This window comes from Leuciscus leuciscus, assembly GCF_965113295.1.
Source record: "Leuciscus leuciscus genome assembly, chromosome: 22".
NCBI lineage: Eukaryota > Metazoa > Chordata > Actinopteri > Cypriniformes > Leuciscidae > Leuciscus > Leuciscus leuciscus.
This window is the reverse complement of record NC_138746.1, coordinates 34756632-34779307: the sequence shown is the minus strand read 5'-3', so window position 1 is coordinate 34779307 and position 22676 is coordinate 34756632. Positions and strand designations below refer to the sequence as shown.

Here is a 22676-nt window from a genome sequence, read left to right as displayed (position 1 = left end):
GTCGGCAAGAAGCTTTTTATGATAGTTGAATTGGGATAAAAAAAAATACCACCTTTCAATATTCAAATATTCAAGTTTCTAATACCTTAAATCAAACACCGGCACAAATTTATCACCAAATAAAAATCACTTTATTGGTATTGTGTCTGTTAACCCCTTCCCGTATTAATAGTTCTGTGATATACACCTCATTAATTCTCTTCTGTATTAATAGCAAATGTTATCTTGTACGTTGTTCCTGCACCAAAAGCATCAATTAACAGCATTACATTGTTTATGAGAGAAGTATCACAGTTAATGCAAGATATCACTTTTCCAACTAAACTGGACACTAACAGAGAGAATGGCTTGTTTATTAACAGCAATAACTGATAAGGATATATTAATGACAATGTTACACAAGTATTGATTTCCTGCGGTCCTATGCTAGTGGTTTACCTTTAACACACTTAAATGACATCGAATCAGCCGGCTAGATTGAGGAAACTGTTCAAACATACAAACAAAATAACCGTTGCTTAACAATGTCTGGAATGCTGGCACAGAGAGCGTTAACCTGTCGAAACATGTCGATTGCTGGCACAGAGAGCGCTATAACCTGTCGAAACATGTCGATTTCATGTTTTCCGTGACTCAAGACAGGACAGGCTGAGTTGTGCTCATTTCCTTCACGAAATGACACAAGTCTTTTTCACGCAGCCTCACAGGAACGTGTTTCAGAGTTAATGCATGTGCAGTTCGTTCACTAAAGCGACAAGCGGGTTCATTATGACATTTTTGACACCAGAAAATAAAAAGTAATCTATTCACAGCTTCTCTTTTGCAGCCAAAACTAGCCAGTTAAAACAGAAGAGACATTCGACTGACACTGGAATCTGCAGACGCCAGTTTCATATACAACAAACTAGTATATATTAGTGATCTGGTTATTTATTTTACATATTCATCGCTGCATGCACAGGACTGATGGATCAATCTCAATGCCTGGCTAATATTTCAACCCTAAATCTACAACTATTAAAGTTGTGACTGTGTTTATGACATTTTTCCACATTTGGGAAGGGAAAGAATCTGTTAGACTTTACAATAAGGTCCCATTAGTTAATGCATTAACTAGCGATGAGCAATATGCAACTGTTCATTTTAGCTCAGTGAATAATATTAACAGATACAACTTTGGATTTTAATAAAGATGCAGTAAATGTTGAAAATGAGCATTAGCTAATATTAATAACTGCTTTAAAAGTTCATCTAATGTAGTTAACTACTGTAACCTTATTGTAAAATGTCACCAAATAATCTTACAGTAATGAAAGCACATGTTACGGTAAAGCTTTTACTGTCATACTTTAAAAAATGGGATGGGAATAGTGAGAAACACACCAAAAATGTGTAAGTTGGAATGAAATGGATATGTTTTAATGAGATTCCCCTGTCCAGTACAGCGCTAACAACAAACTATGCTAAATCAGTGTTAACATTAAATAAACAGTCCATTTTCTTTTGTAAACTCACTAAACAATCAATTAACAGTCAATAAAACTGATTATCTTCCATAAATTCTCCTGACTGTTTCGTATTATCATCTATTGACTGTAAGATCCTCTGTCTGTACTGTAAAGACACATTGCATAGGCTATAAGAGTGTGTGTGTGTGTGGCATACCGCTGTATATTTGGTCAACTCTATGTCTACAAACAAGTTAAGTGAAAACACCAGTGCAAATGAGTACAGTAATAAGGTTAGCCGTCTTTATATCTCAAGAAAAATATATGAAAAACAAAAATACTCTAGACGCCTGAGACGTACTAACTTGGACCCTAATTGTTGCTCTCTTTTCCTAATTTTTTGGATTCAATATGAATAACATGAAGTTGCAGTGTGCAAACATGTAAGGAGTCTCTTAAGGATTAAATGGCTTTAGCGCGGTAAGATGACACACATACATGTAGCTCTTCTACTGCGTTGATATCAGCGACAGGACCGTCAATCTGCGCGTGGCTTTCTGTATTTCACCTTCTCGCTGGATGTTACGCCATTAGCGTGGCCGTTTATCGAGCCGTTCGGGTGATCGGTCTTCTGAGATCCCGCGTGTCTCTTATAGGTCTGTGGAGGCAAAGAAAGGGAACTTTTACTTTCGCTCCATTATATTCTTTCTTTATGCCAAAATGAGAACTTGTTTACCTGTATGTAGAAGTTTGAGAAGAGCAAGATAAGAGTCATGCAGTAAGAGATCTGGAAATACAGCCAGCCCATTGGGAACCCACATGGCCAAACCACAGCACACGATGTCTGGAACATGGTCAGGACGAACTGGACCTGAGAGAAAACAGCAATCAGTCATTGATTCGTCCATTAGGTGAGGTTAGCTAAACTAAGATTGCATGCATTCAGTTCCTTTTTAAAAAAAGTCCAAATTCTGGCAAATGCAACCATTATAATCTATACCCTACCGTTCAAAAGTTTGGGGTCTGTAGGTTTGTTTTTTTACTTTTATTCAGCAAGGATGCATTCAATTGATCAAAAGACATTCATAATGTTGCAAGAGATTTCCATTGTAACTCTGATGGAGTTCTCCAGCTATCCGTGTTTCCACTGTTATACTGTAGGGGGCGCTATTACACATCTACTGAAAGAGTGCAGAATCTCCTGATCAAAACACAGGAGAAGAAGAGGCGGAAACAAGCGATAGCATTATGTAATCATATGCATATATGTAAAATGACACGATTATACACATTTAAGAGCATATCTGATATTCATACAACCAAATATTCTGAGGGCAGTTTTGTGAAAGATGGCCAACTTTAAAAAAAACACTGGTGAGGAAAGAGTTAAATAACTATTGCTTGTTTAAACTTTCTATTTATCAAAAAAACCTTGGAAAAAATCTTGTGTTTTTCACACAAATATGAAGCAGCACAACTGTTTTCAACACTGATAATAATCATAAATGTTTCTTGATCATCAAATCATCATATTATACTGATTTCTGAAGGATCATGTGACACTGAAGACTGGAGTAATGATGCTGAAAATTCAGCTTTGATCACAGGAATAAATTACACTTTACTATATATTCACATAGAAAACAGCCGTTATTAATTGTAATAATATTTCACAATATTGCTGTATTTTTTATGCATCTTGACCCATTTGAAACGTTTGAACGGTAGTGTTTTTTCTTTAAAATCACACTGGGACATCTCACTAGTGAACAGTTACACACACGTTAAAGTCACCGACTCAAAACCTTCTGAAAAAGCTGAAACTTTGTATCCCATTTATAATAAACTCTGTTTGAGGATGATTGGTTCAGCTCTTAGACTCTCATAGCAGTGACCACATCTTCCATTACAGCAAAGCACTTGTTATTATAATGAAGTGAAAGAGGAGAAAGATGAATGTAGTAAAGCGTGCACTTGCCAGCTGGCCTTGAGTGATGTACTTCTTCCACCACAGATACGGTCTGAGGGCCGGGACGGCGGAGAGCCCGTAGTACGAGTACATCAGTACATGGATGAAGCTGTTAAACGAGGCGCCGAAATACGCTGATGAAGAGAGAAGAAATATCAGCATTACAGCAATACATTCAACACATTAGATTTATTCTAATGGTGGTTTCAACCATGTTTTTGCACTAATAGCCAGCATTACACACCCCAATCCACCATCAATAACCACAATCTATTTGTAACATTTAGTAATGTAATATTTTGACATTTAACACAATTGAACTCATACTTGCATTAAAGATGATTGTGAATGTAGGGTAAGAGCAACTGTGTGTATAAACTGTATAATCTGTGTCTGTATGCTATGCTAGTACATGCGCTAACTAATACAGACGTTACTGGTCATTATACTTGGGTGACCATATTTTAGTTTTCAGAAAAGAGGACGGGGCGTGGTTTGGGGAGGTGTGGTTAAGGGGTGGGGGCGTGGTTTGAGGAGGCGTGGTTAATGGGTGGGGGCGTGGCTTGGGGAGGCAGGGTTAAGGGGTGGGGCGTGGTTTGGGGAGGTGTGGTTAAGGGGTGGGGGCGTGGTTTGAGGAAGCGTGGTTAATGGGTGGGGGCATGGCTTGGGGAGGCAGGGTTAAGGGGTGGGGGCGTGGTTTGAGGAGGCGTGGTTAATGGGTGGGGGCGTGGCTTGGGGAGGCAGGGTTAAGGGGTGGGGCGTGGTTTGGGGAGGCGTAGTTAAGGGGTGGGGCGTGGCTTGGGGAGGCAGGATTAAGGGGTGGGGCGTGGTTTGAGGAGGCGTGGTTAAGGGGTGGGGGCGTGGCTTGGGGAGGCAGGGTTAAGGGGTGGGGCGTGGTTTGGGGAGGCGTAGTTAAGGGGTGGGCATGGTTTAAGGAGGCGTGGTTAAGTGATGGTGAATGCATCAAAAAATACTTGACAAATGCATTCACAACCTTGCAACTATGTTATCGAACTTAAATACATAAAGTAATACATCCTGTCCATTCAACGTTTGGCCCGCAACTATAGAATAATATAAAAAAATATATAGTTTCGCTTTTAACACCTTTTACATGACACTGTTTCTTTTCATGGCCATAGGTTAAAATAAAATAAAAAATGTACTACACTATTTCAGTAAAAGACAACTTCAATCCTCCTGATGTTCTCTTATAGCCTATACTTTCCTTATGTGGGCTTCTAGGTCGCTAGCACCTTTATTTGACACTGACACGTACGTGCCAGCTTTGCAGGTCATGCATTCTGCTTTACACAGATCCCGACCGAAATGAAAACACACACACACACAGGCCTCTGTTTTCTGACGTGCTCTCTGCTTGGAGCCGCTGAGGAACGCGCTGATTATAACAAGACGCGGCGAAGCCGGTTTCATATGTTTTGTGTGCGAAGGCAAGTGCCAGTCAATTTAAAGTACACACTTAATGGTGCGATGACAAACAGTGAAACCCCCACCCCCCCGGACAGTACGTAAAAAGTGGACATGTCCGGGCAAAAGAGGACGTTTGGTCACCCCACACTTATACCATAGTTAAAACAACTTTTATCATAACATGTTTTTTATGATCAGTAATCAGGAACTAAAGAGAATACCTATTAAAAGTAATTTGAGCCACTGGGATCACTTCTATTTCCCAACAGAGACGATTTGAGGGAATACCCAATTTGTCACCACATCGGGCCAAGCGAAGTGTGGACACACCCTAAGTGTGTTAGTTTCACGTTTCTTAGTTCCTGTTTCCTGAGTTATCGTTTCTATGGTTGTCTGTGTCTGGTTTAGTTCTCATTTCCGTGGTTGTGTTTAAGCCTTCGGTTTGAGTTTGTGGCTTGTCCTCTATTGTCTACGCTTGCGTATTGTTTTCTGCTCTGCCAAGTTGATGTTCTTGTTCAGCTCAGAGCCATTGCCTCTACAGAAGCGCTTCTGTGCCACATTTGCATTGTAAATATGGCATAAGGCGAGTTCAACCACGTTTTTGCATGAATGACCAGCACAACGCACTTCAATCAATGATCAGTATCCACAGTCATAAAAAAAATGTCCTGGCTCTTCCAAGCTTTATAATGGCAGTGAATGGCTGTTTCTGTTTTTAAGTCCATAAAGAGCATCTATCCATGTTAAAAGTGCATCCATCCATCCCAAAGTGCATCTGTCCATCATAAAAGTGCATCTGTCCATCCCAAAGTGCATCTGTCCATCATAAAAGTGCATCTGTCCATCATAAAAGTGCATCTGTCCATCATAAAAGTGCATCTATCCATCCCAAAGTGCATCTGTCCATCATAAAAGTGCATCTATCCATCATAAAAGTGCATCTGTCCATCATAAAAGTGCATCTGTCCATCATAAAAGTGCATCTGTCCATCATAAAAGTGCATCTGTCCATCATAAAAGTGCATCTATCATCATAAAAATGCATCTATCCATTATAAAAGTGCATCTGTCCATCATAAAAGTGCATCTATCATCATAAAAGTGCATCTATCATCATAAAAGTGCATCTATCCATCCCAAAGTGCATCTGTCCATCATAAAAGTGCATCTGTCCATCATAAAAGTGCATCTGTCCATCATAAAAGTGCATCTGTCCATCATAAAAGTGCATCTATCATCATAAAAGTGCATCTATCATCATAAAAGTGCATCTGGTGCATCTGTCCATCATAAAAGTGCATCTATCCATCATAAAAGTGCATCTATCATCATAAAAGTGCTTCTATCCATGATAAAAGTTTATGGACTTCAAAACAGAAACAGCCAGTCACTGCCATTATAAAGCTTGTAAGAGCCAGGATATTTTTTTAAATGATGGGCTAATTTTCATTTGTGGGTGAACTATCCCTTTAATGCCAGAGATTGAGTGAATACACTCCTTTAAATACCACGTTACATAACGCAAGCAGTTATTTAAAGACTAGCACTTTTACCCTGTTCTGTGTGGGTTTGTTTTTATGCATCTGAATAATTCAGCATATAATATGCAGCATAAGCGTCTGAGTCTGAGGAACTCACAGTGTCCACACGGCACCCAGTTCATCACGAACCACCAGATGTTGAGCATGCTGGCGTGGTGGTACACGTGCAGGAACGTGATCTGGTGGTTGTTCTTCCTCAGGATGAAGAAGAACGTGTCCATAAACTCAATGAGTTTGGAGAAGTAATACCACCAAAGTACATGAATCATCTGAGGAGGGAATAAAAGACAATCATTTAGCCTTATCATTCTGTACAGAAGTCAGGAGTGGGAATTGATAAGAACTCACTGATTCTCAGCCCACTTCTGATTTTCACTCTATACATTCTCTAGACACTTAACATCAAAATACAATGCTGTTAAAATTAAAGCTTTTTATTAGGGCAGTGCAACGATTAATCACAACCAAAATAAAAGTTTGTGTATATATACAAATATTGTTTATATAAATAACAAATATTCCTTAAATACATGCATGTGTGTGTATTTATATATACAAAATAATTATACACAGTACACACCCATTTATTATGTAAACACAAACTTCTATTTTTGGATGTGATTAATAGCAATTACTCGTTGCACTGCCGTACATGCAATTTGCCTTGTATTAAAAATGTTATTAAATGTGCACTAAACTTAAGCGTACGTGCAGATAATCTAACATTATTGAAATAAAAGGCCACTTAAGTGTACTTTGTAATGTCAAATTAAATGCAAAGTACTAGATTATAATTTTAACTTCAGGGGTTCATTCAGTATTATGTTTAAAGTTTAAATTGCAACTTCATCATTACAAACACACAATTAGAAATATATTTAATGTATTTTTTTGTGACTTTTTTTTTTTTTTTAATTGACCATAAATGCTTGTCAGAACACACACTCAAATAATGAAATTACATATAAAGACCCTTCTGGCTCAAACAAGCCCACTGAAGCTCAGCTAACTGCATTTATTTAGCAACTTTATACTACATAATCACGTTGCATGTAATTATGCATCATTTACTGTTATTACTATGCTAAGTACATGTAACACATGTAATAAGGACACTGTAAAATAAAGTGTTACCCTACATTTTTATTTAATTTCATGTCTTCAAAAACATTAAATTCAGTTTGCATTTAGGTATATTATTTTAAAGCACAATATTTCCCTCTTCTTAAAAGCATGCTGAAGTGTACGCTTTGGCTTCCTGTGTTCTTTGTTCCACTGGTTTCCTCTTCCATTGATCTGTTAACTGGTTTGGCTCACCTGTATCTGGTCTAGTTCCTCATTTTCCTGAGTATGTAACGCCCTCTGTTTCCTCAGTTCCTTTGTCAAGTATTGTCTTTGGTTTTCAAAGCCTTTACGCTTGTTTTTTCTCCACTTTGGTTAGTAAATATAAATAAACGTTTGCTGCTACAGATCCTCCTGTCCTCGCCTGACCAGCACCGGCACATGTTTGAGAAATGACACTGACCAATCCACAACTGTGAATCCATCATATCATCATACCAGCGTTTGCTCTCGGATATATCTTTAAATAATAAACCCTCATAGTCTAATGCTGTGGATCATGAGGCGACTCCATGCAGTGTCGAACCAGATGATCCAAAGTGTTCAGGAATCACTCCTTCTAATCCTAGCTAACAATACAGTAACACAGGGAAGAGAACTACTGGAGATATCGGCCCCGTCCCAAATGGCACACGTGCACTTATGGGCTTGTGGACTCACTAAAGAGTCCGGTAAGTCCACGGGTTTTCCCAGAACTACAGAGTAGTGATAGTCTGCAATTATATTAATATTATTATTAATATTATTGTTGTTAATATTACCATTATCACTGTATTTACTAATTATTACTACCATTATTACTAATATTACTACAAATATTATTATTATTATGATGATTGTTTCACTATTAATCACTCTTTTACTTTTTTTTTAATCACCAAAAAAATAAAAAAATAATTATATAATCAAAAATGTTGTTATATCACAATGGAATAACCAATTCATTAAAATGATTACTGTACCTGTAAATACTATTATATCTATATAGCCGGGTTTTTTCTCCTCTCTATGTGTAGTTGTGTGTATTACAGATGCGCGGATGGGCTATTATTTCATCCGCATCACAAAACTCCTCATCCGTCCGCCATCCGTCCGCACCAACGTTTCTTGACCAATTTTCAAAGTCGCCCGCCCGCCCGCCCGCCCGCCATCCACTGGTTGTTTTAAGGGATTAGTTCACTTTCCAAAAATTTTTTGCTGATAATTTACTCAACCCTGATGTCAATCCGCCCACATTTCATTAAAATATAATTTTCCGTCACGTCATCCGCCCGATCCGCGGATGTAACCGCCAACCGCGCATCTCTAGTGTGTATGTGTCATTGGTCTATTACTTTGTATATGCAGATATATCTTTTTAATAAAAAAATGTGAATAAAAAAGTCCACGAGACCATAGGGAGTCGCATCTGTGGTTTAATGTTTCAGAAGCGCAGACTCTGAGGAAGAGTGTGAGCGCTGCGGGTCCCAGTTGGGACAGGGCCATTCTCTAACAGAATGGAGAATATCATATGTATCCTTTCTTTTGTGTGTACTGCATTGTATAATATCGAATGTTTTATATAATTTTGTGTGATCTCATGCATGTGTAGCTCAGTTAGTTGTGTTACCCTGGTGTCGGCCTCTCCTGCACTGCGTGTGTCCTGGCAGAAGAAGTTGTATCCGCCTTGATACACTGACATCACCAGCTGTGGAGACAGAAGGACAACAGAGTAAATGATAAACTCAACACCACTTTAATCAGGATTCACAACACCAAACACATATGTGGAAGTAGTTGTGGAGCAGAGAGGATCAGTTTACACTAACAAAACACACAATGCACCCGGTGAACAACAATATGCTCCGAGAACATTCTGCTGTAACTCGACACCCTTGCCTCGTTTAGTATGCGCGGTTCTATGAATATGCAAATGAGCCCCGCCTCCACTCACTCACTCAGCTCAGAGATGTTGATCTGATTGGTTACAAGGTAGTTTGTGACGTCAGAAACACCAGCGATTTCAAAGTGTGTTTTTGAGACTGTCTTTGGTTCACTGCAGTTTTAAGGAGGAAATACTCAGCAATGCTGTCGACTTATGGATTTACACATGGTTTGTCTTAAAGCGTATTAAAAACACCTCATAGACACATAAACAACATTAAAAGCTTGTTTTTCACCGCAGGGAGTCGAAATTTTGAGGGGTTATGCGAACATTAAGGGAACGTTCCAGTCGATCACGTTACTTTTGAATGTTCTCAGAACGTTCTGAAACAAGTCGTAACATTTGTAGGGATGGGACGGTATGAACATTTCATATCATGATAATAGTGACCAAAATTATCATGATTATCAATATTATCACGGTTTTGTTAAAACGAGATGAAAGTGTTCAAAAATAACTGATGATCACACTGAAAACATTTCAACAAGTTTTATATTTATAAAATAAAACAAACAACTCTATGCACTTTTTTAAGCAAGATTATGTTCTGTGGCATTTCCTTCCTTAAAATGACCATCGTCAATAACAACGCATTATAACACACAGCGCACATGTATCACAGCGGACGCTCTCTCGTTTCATTCAAATACAACTTTCCGTCTTGCGTCTCCGTTTTCAATTGTATAGAAAATGAAATCAGAGTTGATTTGTTGTTTACTGAGTTTGATCATATTTTTGTGATCATGTAAGATTTACAACATTAATCTGCCTTCCGCCATTCCTTCTCCAATAAAAACAACATTGCGCGCTGCGCCAGCGCCAGCCTGTTGTTGGCTGGACAGGATTTACAGTGAGTTATTAAAATCACGATAATCAAACATGGTTTGAATGATAATTAAATTTTAAACGATAATACTAACCGTCAGTACATTTTATCGTGGTTTATAGTGAAACCGGTAATCGTCCCATCCCTAAGGGACTGTTCGTTTTTTATTTAAGGGGCCACCGGAGGAGTTTTGAGATCTGTTGTCAAAAAAGACATGACCCTCCCTTAGCCAGCAATACATTTTTCTATGACCCTCCACAATGATTGTGAAAAAAGGCACGACCCTCCCCGATAATTTATTGATTAGCCTACTTCTGTACTGGTTTGCGCTTGGCAAAGATGATAGCCATTGTTTGTTTGTTTTTAAACCATAAACTCTTGCTTTCTCATCTTACTAGGGCAGATAACGCGAGATCAACATGGAGCTAAATGGAAAAAAAAATAGCACCAAACAAGCCACTTTGAAATGTTGCTGTTTTCATGAATATAAAAGTTGGGTGACCCTCCCTCGAGACTAAAAAAAGTTGGATGACCCTCCCCTCAACAAAGAATAAAAAGACATGACCCTCCCCTATTTTCCTCCGGTGGCCCCTTCCATAAATACCGAACGGTCCCTAAACATAAAAAACAAAATGTTTTCCAGCCATCCGTGTTTCCACTGTTATACTGTAGGGGGCGCTATTACACATCTACTGAAAGAGTGCAGAATCTCCTGATCAAACACAGGAGAAGAAGACGCAGAAACAAGCGATAAAAGTATTTCTTACGCACAAGTAAAATAATGACAGAACATTCAAACATTCAACAGAATATTCCCTTTTTTTTTATGAAACTTACCAACATTCAAGTGTTGATTAAAAAAAGAATGCATGCTTTTTTTCTGTTTTGTTTTTGTTCTTTCTTTTGATATATTTAATGTTCAGATATTAATACAACAAAATATTTTTGGGGTCATGAACATTTTGTGAAAATGATCAAAAAACTGGGTTTTTTAACGCTGGCGGAGAAAGAGTTAAAGACCAGATAACTTGAAACAAACGTTTTATTAGCGCTACTGGAAGAACATTTGTTCATAACTTCGAGAGAACCTTAAAACAACGTTCTGAGAACGTTCCCTGTTAGTATAACGAATTAATTCATGCGCATGCGCACTGTTGCTGAAAACCAATGGCATACGGTTCAAAACATCTGATGCTTGCTATCAATCACAATCTTTCTTGCAATTTCAACAAACAAGCCATCAAATGGATCTAAACTCACAAGGTTCATCTTATGTAAGTCAGTTTGCATATATCCCCGATCTGAGCCGATGCGGAGGCTCACAGGTGTACCGCTGATGCACAGAGATTTTACTGCTGACCTCTACAGAAAGTGGAACAAAAGTGCTTCCATGACCTTGTTCTCACCTCTCAGACCCCAGTCAAATCTCCCATGAGCCTCTAATGTGTCATTGTTCATTGTCTCATTCTGAATAATGTCCTTGTTCTTTCTGCTAATGTTTTTTTTTTTAAGCAAATGCAGAATGAAAGCTGCACATCTGTCCCCTGTAAACTGCATAAATCCCACTAAACCTCAGAAATGTTCTCATTATCGCCTGACCTCGTGTTACAGGTGACGATGGCGTTCAGAAGAGGACATCTCTTTTAAAATAACCTCTAGGACATTCAGGGGACGTGAACGGTCCCAGTATCGCCCTGATTGCTCTGTCCCGGAGAGCTCTGTCTCGGGGTCGGCGGGTTGATTTCGCTGTTAGAGAGACTGAAATGCCTCTCTCTAAAGTCCTAAAACACAGTCCCAGCTCTTACTCTCCGACTCGCCTCGTTTCTCACTCAATCTGATAACTTACAGACGCTCCGGCGTTCCCACGGCCCGACACACAGCGGGATCAGCGGAGGGGAGATGGGCATTTACAGGGGTCGTACAGATACTGTCAAATGAAATTCCAGGACTTTTCAACAGGGTTCCCACACCTCGGTTAACTTCAAATTCAAGGACCTTTCAAGGACTTTCCAGGTCCAATACCCTCAAACTCAAGGACTTAATGTGGGACACACTTCAAGTGAGAGCAAGGTTACATCATGTTACCTTTTAAAGGAACACTCCACCGTTTTTTGAAATAGGGCTTATTCACCTTCTTTCCCACATTTAGATAGGTGGGCAAATGCATTTTTGTCTCAGTGCATGCATTGTTTTAGTTTGACAGGGTCGGCGTGAGCTTAGCTTAGCATAATGAATGGAATCCTTTGTTGCCAGCTAGCATGTCCTGAATAAAAGTGATATAAAAAAAACCCCACCTAAATTACTTCTTGTGGCCTGCGTATTCACAACAAGTACAAATAGCGATGCAGATTAACACTAGGCGATTTCCTAGGCAGATATTGACTTATATATTAAGGACTATATTAGGGGGAAGCACAGGCGAAGCACTGCTACTTGGGCGTGATATCTCTGCGCCCAAGTAGCAGTGCTTCGCCTGTGCTTCCCCCTAATATAGTCCCAAGTCAAAATCTGCATAGGAAATCGCCTAGTGTTAATCTGCATCGCTATTTGTACTCGTTGTGAATACGCAGGCCACAAGAAGTAATTAGGTGTTTTTTTTGTTTTTTTTATATCACTTTTACTCAGGACATGCTAGCTGGCAACAAAGGATTCCATTCATTATGCTAAGCTAAGCTAGCGCCAACCCTGTCAAACTAAAACAATGCATGCACTGAGACAAAAATGCATTTGCCCACCTATCTAAATGTAGGAAAGAAGGTGAATAAGCCCTATTTCAAAAAACGGTGGAGTGTTCCTTTAAGATACATTGTTACAGTTTTCCTCGGTCAAACACAACTATGCAAAACAACTTTTTTTGCATTTATTTTTGGCCATTTGACAGAGATCTGATATTCTATTTTTGTCATATTTCGGTTTTGCATAAAACTGAAGAATATTCGGTACATCCTATACCGTATTCTACACTGATCTGATATTAACTGCATGGGTTTATTGAAAAGAATTAGGCTCATATAACCAGAAGTTTTAAGATTTATGTATGAATATGCTTTTAAGTTTGTTTTGTTTTTTGCCTTATGGGTTTACATTACCTTAACAAGCACTCTTTTTGTAATCTTCTTTGGTGAGCCAAATATCTTGAAACTTGCATTTTCCAGGCATCGCGTTTCAGTTTATTTTTGCAATGTTTCACGGTGTGTCTGTGAAACGCTGAGGTACCATCTTAGTAGTTTCGTGTGCGTGTGAACATGACGGCCACGTACAACACAAAGTACCTCACGCGGGAAACACTTAAGGTAACGCGTAAATGCGCGTAACTAACGTAAATTAAGCAAGCTAGTATGCATAGGCCACAAAGTGTTGGCGAAATAACCAGAGGTAATAATATGGATTTCTTTCCCAGAAAACTTCTTGAACAAAATAAATTCAAGCACTTTCAAGGACCTGTTTGTGAATCGTAGATGTGTGTTAATTTTCAAGAACTTTCCAGGGCCTTGAATTTTTTTTTTTCAGATTCACAAACTTTCAAGGATTTCAAGGACCCGTGGGAAGCCTGTTTCAAGCACGACATTTGGGGTTTTCAAGGACTTTAATCCGAGATCTCACTTATCAAACAATATCTTTATTATCTTTATATACTGTTAAAAGGCAAATAGATAAATATACATAATCTAATAAAACTAAATGGTACAAATAAAGTGCAGCACATGCAATGACTGTGGAAACTTTAACCAGTGAAAGGACACTATGACAAAGACATCGCTTTCCTTAGTCAAACTGATTGCTTTGTCACTGAATAAATCCACAGTTTTAAATCGTTTGACTAATAATAATAAAAATATAATATATAATAACTCACTCGTTAAAGAAAATGATTTGCAGCCACCTAATGGCGCTTTTAGTGTCATATTTAAATAAAATCATAGATAATAGATATAATGCATGAATATAGTGGTAGAAAGACTGCATAAATATAAATAGACTATTACGTGTGAAATATAAGATAACTTTGTTAAAACATAAAGATAATAAAACGGGCCTCTGAATTGCAAAAGCCACCTCTAATTACGAGGTACATGAATTTAAAACAATATTGATGTGCACAGATTAATCATTTATAATAAACATTGAAATGCATTTTTAAAAAACAAGAATTGTCCAATTGGATTTCATATTGACTTTAATGGATTATGTATTATGATTAATACTGTATTTGTTGATGTTAATTTATAAACACACTTGAGCTAACTTGTGTTAATGCATACTTGAAATGTTAAGGAATTAAATGTTTACATTAATTAAGTGAAGATGAAACCAAATCACCAAACTGATTGGACAAACACTGAACTTACAACATAAAGACGACAATAGCTTTAAACGGATAAAATTCTTAAAATGTTTGAGCTTTCGTTGACCATATTTGATGAGCTCCATGTATGTGTGTTGATCACTGATATTATGTGAATAAAAGCCTAAATCTGTTCATTTAAAGCAATCGTGACTTCAGAAAACTTGGATTAAACCACTTGATTCAAACGGGTTACTTTTACGATCTGTTTTTGAACACTTTGAAGCATCAATGGGTGAATAGACTTTCAATGGAGGGACAGAAATCAATCAGGCTTCATTAAAAATGCCTGTATTTATTTCCTATAATGATTTACTGTATGGGTTTGGAGAGAAATGACGGGGAGTAAACGACTTTCATTTTTGGGTGAACTGTCTCTTTAAGAGAAGACACAGACATGTGCAGCCGAGAGGTTTTGTTCTTTCTCCACTGATGCTGCAGTAAAACAGCTTTAAGGTCATCGATGACTGTGATATAAGAGAGCTGGTAGCTCATATATCTGTGTGCTTGTTTGGACAGCCAGACAGTGTGAGAGTTTTGCAATGCAGACGGCGTGGAGAGAGCGCGTGAGGCAAGGAGGACTCTGAACCTTCGGGTGAACATGGACTGTGACTTATCAAACCGGCTCAGTTTCCAAAAAGTCAAATCATCAGTATCAAAGTGCATGTCCTTAAAGGTCCTGAGCACAATCAAATATCTCGATTGTGTAACATCTGTTACAGCATAAAATCAATGGGAACGCAAGCTTTCAGGAGTGAAGGCATTTGAAAGCACTCCAGAACAGAACAAAACAAAAACCCGAGTTAGCGGGACTAGCCAGTTTGAGTTTAGTGTCATGCTACGGACGGACAGATTCATAAAATAATCTGCACTGAAACGACCCTCGTTGTAGTTTTCCTGGTGTTTAGGGATAACATCACATCCCCATGACTGGAAACGGCAAGTTTCTGATCACTCGAGTGATGTCATTGACACGTTGACTCATGAGAACGGACTGGGAAAGGAAGTTTTGGCTTTTGAAAATTACAGTATGTCCTCACAGTACTTTAAAATACAGTCAAACCAGAAACTATTCAGACACCTTCAACATTATCACAGTTTATTCGCTAAAGTTTAGAAAATGCTAATATGAGAAGAACTCAGAGAACATAGATTACTCCAGTCTTCAGTGTCACATGATCCTTCTATTTCTATTATGAATAATTATGAACAATTCTATTATCTATCATTCTAATATGCTAATTTCAAATTATTCCCAGTGAAAACAGTGAACATTTTGATACTTTGATGAATGGGAAGTTCATTAGAACAGTATTTATTTGAAATATAATATATTAAAACAATGTATTTACTGTGTAATGCATCCTCGTTGAATTTACAGTCAAACCAAAATTTATTCACACACCTTCAACATTTCTCCCATTATCACAGTTTATTCGCTATGGTTTAGAACATGGTAATGGTAATAAAATATAACCAGAACTCAGAGTGATCAGATCAGCTGATATTTGACTGGTTTTGTCCGTCCTTCTGTTAGACTGTCTCACACATGAATTATGTTGAATATCTGTCAGCTGTTAAATTTAACTACACCATTAGATATTACCAGTTTAGCTCAACCAATCACCAAGCAATGCTTCATTTTGTTCAGTCTGTGTGTAAAAAGAGCATTAGCAATTAAAGAAAAAACACTTCAGCAAAACATGATCAGCTCAAAGTGTCTGAATCATTTTTTGCTCCCAAATTGTTATAAATGTTACTGGTATGAAGAACGTTTGGGTATAATATGTCACATTTTACTTTATTTTGCTCTCCTCACTTACATAAATGAACTATAGTGTCCTGCACACACTAGTGAAATGATATCTGGTGTCTGAAGGGTTTTTGGTTTGACTGTGTATGAAACGCGATCGCTGATGACGTGAGGGCCTCATATAAAGCGTGTGTTGTTGATTGGGAACGCACCTCGTAGAACATGTAGAGCGACAGGAGCGTCAGGCAGAGGTTATACGGCACTAGCACAGCTCTGCACGAGTACGGCTTTCGGTTCTTCATGTATTTCGGTCCCATCCACACAATCAGAAGGTAGAGAATGGTGAAGGTAATCGTGGGGATGTAGTTCTCCAGCAGAAGCCATCCTTTAACCCGAGGATCTGTGAAGGAGAGAGAGCACAAGCATCCTCAACACGTGTTTTTACTGTTATACAAACACATTTTACAAGGTGGCTAGTTCATATGACCTCACTCGTACGATTTTTGCTAAATCATACATATTTTACGAGTTGCCAAATTCGTATGAATTTGTACGAATGGTCAGCAAAAAAGCTGGCGGTGGCTGGCAACATTTTTTAAAAACACTGGCGGGGAAAAGGTTAAATAAATGCTGCTGGTTTGAACTTTCTATTTATCAAAAAATCTTGAAAAAAAAAAACGGTCACATTTTGCACACAGATATGAAGCAGCACAACTGTTTTCAACAAGAAGATTTCTTTAACAAGCAATATAAGCATTTGAAATCACATGATCATCAAAAATTCAACAGCATATACATCAAAACTGCGTAATGTCTCTGAATGAAAGGTCATCCCAGGACAAGCTTCAGGACTGTGAAGCTTTAGGGACTCGATCTGTTTTAATCATCGTTCTGAATCCCATCCGGGACAAAAACACACTTTTCTCAGCTGTTTTATGACACTTATCCATATTCAAGTGTTGATAAAAAAAAGAATGTATGAAGCTGGAATAAATGTACATATATACAGTAGTCAACATTTGAAGTGGATCAAAACCTTTCATCAAAGTTATACATGAATTTTGAACAATCCCCGTTCTTGTCTTAGGACAACTTTTATGAACTTTTTTGATCCACTTCAAATGTTGACTACTGTGTATACACATTGTATGTTCATTGTATATTGTAAACATATATATTGTATATTGTATGTACTTTTCTTCTCAGAATTGGGAGTTTATATCTCATCATTGGCACAATTGCATTTCTGATAAAGGTCACAATTACCTTTTTAAATGGAAACACGATTTCATTTACAGCAGATACAGACTGAAACTATAGTTGCTTCCAATCTGATTGATTCATAGTTTCCAATAATTGAGTGGATAACAGAGTATGTGGTGTTTTCATTATTATTTTCAGTCTGGAACACAAGTTTACAAGATACTGGTTTGATACAATGAGCACTTTCAGGATAAAATAATCATTGGATTTGTCAAAGTTTGCCAGATTAGCAAAACATACCCATTAGAACCACTTGCTTGGCTGTGTGTGACATTATTAAAATCATAAGCGTGCACTAATATGGATTAAGCTATGAAAATAAAGTTGAAATGTTCTGTTTGTCGGATTCAGGAACACAACATAAAGAAAGACGAGTTGTAAAGCTCAGTATTGGTCTTACCCCGGGGTCCCATCCAAGACTCGATGTAAGTGTTAACTCTGTGGTTAATGGCCTCCATCTTCAACCTTCAAGACAAAATCATAGGAGGATTATTTTCACACACACATTTAAGTCCTAGAACATAATAAAACTCGTTAAAAGTCAATTGAAGTTAACTTAATAAATCCTTGCTGGAACACGTATTGATTACAGCTATAAAAATGGCCGCCTACAGCAAAGACTACCATCCATCACGTTTAACTCTCTTTATTCGCTTGTTTGTAGCTCAGTAAAAAGGTCAAGAAATGGTGCGTATAAAGATCCCTAATCCAGGAACACTTTCCCAGCGGGACTAACCATGAGAGGACACGAGCACAGAGGAATGGAGATTAACATCAGGCATGTTTCACTCCAGTGTGTTGCCATCAGATGTGCAGACGAGGACTTACCACGGATACAAGAGCTCTTTACAAAACACAATGGCTCAATCCCACACAGAAAAAAAGTGTATAATGGCTTAGACACACTATTTATTTCAAATATATAAGAATATAGATAAAAGATATAGATATAAGAATATATAGATAGGCTACATTTCACAGACTACGAAAGAGGAAGGAAACTGTCAATGTCAGAAACAAAAAGTAGGTTATTGGTCCAATAAATAGGCTTAATTTTCTTTCTTTTGATTTTAGGGTTCTTGAAAGGTTTTCATTAAAATATTATTATGAATAAAAATGGTAACAATAAATCTCCTGATGCCGAACTGGCAGAATTACCACGCATTCATTATGAAGTTTTAATTTGAACTTGTGCATGATGACTATGATTGCAATTTGGAGATATAATACACTCAGAAACCAACATACAATGACTGCTTTAAAATGAAATGACATTATATTAAATTAAAATGTGATGAATTATAGCAGGACTGCTGTCACTGATTCGCATATTGCTTTTATACAACATATGATCCAAAACTGACACTAGCCTAACGTTACACATCTCAAGAGCATTCAGAAAGTCTTCCTCATAAGATCAACTACAATCGGCTTCACAGGACATTATCAAACCCAAGCACTTCTAATCTTTAATAAAGTCATATGATGCTCGGCGCATCCGCGTTCGCGAGGTCACGCGCGTCATTCGGCCCCAGAACGCGCACTTTCAGATGACATTTGTATGTGTTTAAATCTCTTTAGCGTTGTGAATCTTACCTTGCTTGAGTCTTCTCGGATATTGGTTATGTTCTCCTCGGGGCTCAGTGCTGTGCGGGTGTGTCGTCAGTGAGAACGCGTGGAAAGACCTCGTGAAGTAAAGAGCGTCATGAGTGTGTGTAGTCCGCCTTTAAACTGATGCGTATAACGGAACGCGCGCGAGGGCAAAGTCTGCGCGCACTTCACTTTATCTGCACATTAAAGAGTTCAGAAGCGCTTTCTTCGAGAACAAAAACAGCGTGTGTTCGGAACGTTTACAATATCAGGAAAACTAACTTTTCGAGTGGTGACGTATTCACATTCGAAATGTCGTCACTTGTGTTCCAACTGCATTTAGAACGTAAATGCATCAATTCTGAATTCCATTATGGCGTTCTATTATGACAGCGCGCGTTTTAATAAATATTATTTTTATTATATATATATTTTTTTTTTTACAAGGCGTTAACTGTTGCAGGAACTGAAGTCACCCCATTCATCTGAAGTAAGAACTGACCAATCACAGCGCTGCTCTCATGTGGAACCAGATCTGGCCAATCACAGCGCTGCTCTCATGTATCGAGCGCATCACGTGGTCCATGTTGAAGGGAACTGCAAAAAAAGTAGGATTCAATTATCTTATTGAATTGTGACCCTATCATTATTGATTGAAGGGAACAATCACAGCGAAAGTGACACAGATTCCACCAAAAGTGGTCACGTGGCTCACACAACACGCATGTCACTTTTTTTTTGTCTTAAAGCTTTGGTTAATAATTATTCTTTTTATATAGATATTGTAAGTTCCCCCATGCTCTTGTGAATGTTTATGGTATTCTTTTGAACAAAAATGTCAGTAGGCATTAAAAGACGGTCACACATATAAGTGATCTCTGGTCTATCTGGCCATAGTTCAGTGTGCTGATTCTTTATGATGCAGAGATACAAAGTCCTATTATTTAGCATATAATATTTTTAAACATCCTCTTAAAGTCCCAGTGAAGTGCTTTGAAACTGACAGCATTATTCAGTGTGTTGACAGAATTTCCACTGAAACAGGAAGACAAGGCGGGGCATATCGAACAGCCCCTCCCCTTTTTAAAACAGCCAATAGCATTTAGTTTATATCACAGCTCGGCCAGAGCCGTTGAGTTCATTAAAGCCGCAGTTTCCTCCTAATCTCGAACCGTTTCTCCTCCTAATCTCTTCCATATCTCTTTATCATACAGCATCTGTGCAGAACTCAAACGGGTCGGATACGTTTCCTGTTCTGCGACTCGCTCATATGATCCGCTCTGTGTGTCGTGTCTCTGGACCGAAGCTGCAGAGGTTCATGTGACACTAACGTCAAACCAGACTTCATTCACGCCAATGGAAAGCGTATTTACACTGTCTGAATCGTTCCCTATATCCCCTATATAGTGCACTATGTGCCATTCACCATGTAGAAAACAGTAAATATATGAACAAGTGACTAATTTCAGCTGCAGCTTCAGCGTCTGTTTATAATGTAGGGGGCGGAGCTTCAGATTCTAGAGAGCATTTGATTGGACAGAATATCTAATGAGAAGCTGAAGTGCAGAGTGATGTCATCAAAATCACTGATCCATATTGGCAGAAAGTGAAACTAAGTTTTGAATAAATCATCTAAACATGATTTTTGTCATTGTTCTTGAACAAACTAGTGTATAGACAACAGTAAGGCTAACATATGCATACTAAAAGCCGAAAAACAGATTTCATGTGTGTTACGTAGCCTATTTAGTAGAAACTGGGTTATCCTGCAGTCGTTGTCTTAGTTTAGATGGCGATGTGTGATTATGTAAAGTTCTAAGTGCACTCGGCCTCTTATTTATTGCTCTCTAGGTCCACAGAATATAATGATATCCTGATAAACACAACAATGGGGACTTCAAGTATCACATCTGCAAACGTTATTCATTATTTCACACGATCAACAACATCCTGACATGGGAATGTTATTAAGAGAGCTTATATAATACAGCTTTCCTTCAGGCCCATCCTTGAGGATTTAGATTTGACTGAAACGTAAGGCAGAATAGTGTGTGAACAGTGACTGGCTATTGCAATGCTTGTACAACTGTAAATAAAACCGACATCAGTACGCAAGTGTTTTACACAATGTTTAATTTGTTCATTGATAAGTTGCACAGCAAAAGTCTTAATATATGTTCAGCTTTTATTGCTTGCATGGCATCGAGAGCTGGCAGACACTGTCAGCGACTGCTAATGATTTAATGAGTTATATTCCATTTAAAAGCATTTAAAGAATTGCAGATACAAGGCTTGAATGATAGGTCTAGAAAAGGCATTGTTGGCCACTCAATAAGCTGAAATATGTACAGGAATCACTTTATTTCAAGACATATACAGATATTAAAGCTAACAAACTACAGCATAATGTTAATCTAATTCATTTATCCATTACTGTATTAAAAAAAGACCCTCCGCGCCCTCTAGTGGTGGACAGAGCTCAACACAACCGCAAAACCTCAACTAAGATGATGTAAATGTCAAACAGTAAAATTATCCGACATAATTTGTTAGTGAGAAACACTGCACTGCACACTTCTACACTTCTACAGCCTTCTGCAATCAAACTCCTACATGCGTTTAGTAGAAGAAGAAGAATCAACAGTTTCATCCATTAAAAAAAAAGAAAGAAAGTACACTTGTTAATGCCTGATGAAGTACAGTATTTACATTTCGACAATGAAAATATTACTAATGTACAATTTTAGTGTTTGCTACATTTACATAATCTCTCACACACTCAGACCGGAGTGAAATATGTACACATTCGGGTACAATTTGCATCATGGATCTGTTTAAAAGCTATTAAAATAATTTGCGAATAATAAAAAAATCTGCTATTTACAAATTCGACAAACCTTTGGCTGACCTCAGCAATCAACACATGCTATTTTAAATAGAAGTTTTAGTTTTTTTTTCAGGACTGCTGTCACATACTTGGTCTTTCGCTCTCATGCAAAGGAGCTGTTTTTTTTATATATATTTATATATGGTTTGCAGGCTTTATTTCCCCCTGTTCACCGGCTCTCCGATCAGCTCGGGACACTTCTCCTCCCCCTTGGCGATTCGGTCACACTTGTGCAGCAGGTCGAAGTTGATTTTGTCTGTAATGACACTGTCCTGCTTGTACTGAGGGTGTTTGGACACAAATTCCCTCATCCACTTCGCCATAGTCATCAGCTCACCTGAGAAAAACAAGAGAAAGTCAAAGCAAATGTGAGCAAAATCATCCAAATAATCAATCTGCAAAAAAATTATCACTAGTTTATCTGAAGTATGTCATTCTTAAAGTACAATAAGAATATATATATATATATATATATATATATATATATATATAATGTCAGTAGTAGTGTTGTCAAACAAAAAATGACTAAATAACTTTAATTGTAAGCATTAATCTCTTTAACTTTTACAATGAAAAC

The 22676-nt window shown here is 37.9% G+C and overlaps 2 protein-coding genes across 4 annotated transcripts in view; both read right to left on the bottom strand.

The window, feature by feature from the left end:
• Positions 1–108: 108 nt before the first annotated feature.
• Positions 109–19696, bottom strand: elovl5 (ELOVL fatty acid elongase 5). Of its 3 annotated transcripts, XR_014201588.1 has the most exons (9): positions 19226–19696; positions 18023–18090; positions 16572–16759; positions 9121–9198; positions 6487–6658; positions 3427–3551; positions 2185–2319; positions 599–2106; positions 109–556 (listed from the first exon to the last, which is right to left on the bottom strand). XR_014201588.1 is itself a non-coding variant. In XM_082153910.1 (8 exons), exons 2-8 carry the CDS (start codon positions 18078–18080, stop codon positions 1987–1989), a joined length of 876 nt encoding a protein of 291 aa, XP_082010036.1. In that variant the 5' UTR covers positions 18081–18087; positions 19219–19696; the 3' UTR covers positions 109–1986. The 3 variants fall into 3 exon arrangements, 2 of the variants coding, with proteins under 2 accessions (XP_082010036.1, XP_082010035.1); XM_082153910.1 differs by having other exon boundaries at positions 109–2106; positions 18023–18087; positions 19219–19696; XM_082153909.1 differs by having other exon boundaries at positions 109–2106.
• Positions 19697–21328: 1632 nt separating this feature from the next.
• gclc (glutamate-cysteine ligase, catalytic subunit) overlaps positions 21329–22676 on the bottom strand; it is a 39316-nt gene continuing 37968 nt past the window's right edge. Inside the window, exon 16 of the mRNA XM_082153896.1 lies at positions 21329–22436. Within this exon, the coding sequence (XP_082010022.1) occupies positions 22255–22436 (182 nt within the window). The 3' untranslated portion in view covers positions 21329–22254. The remainder of the gene's footprint in view (positions 22437–22676) is intronic.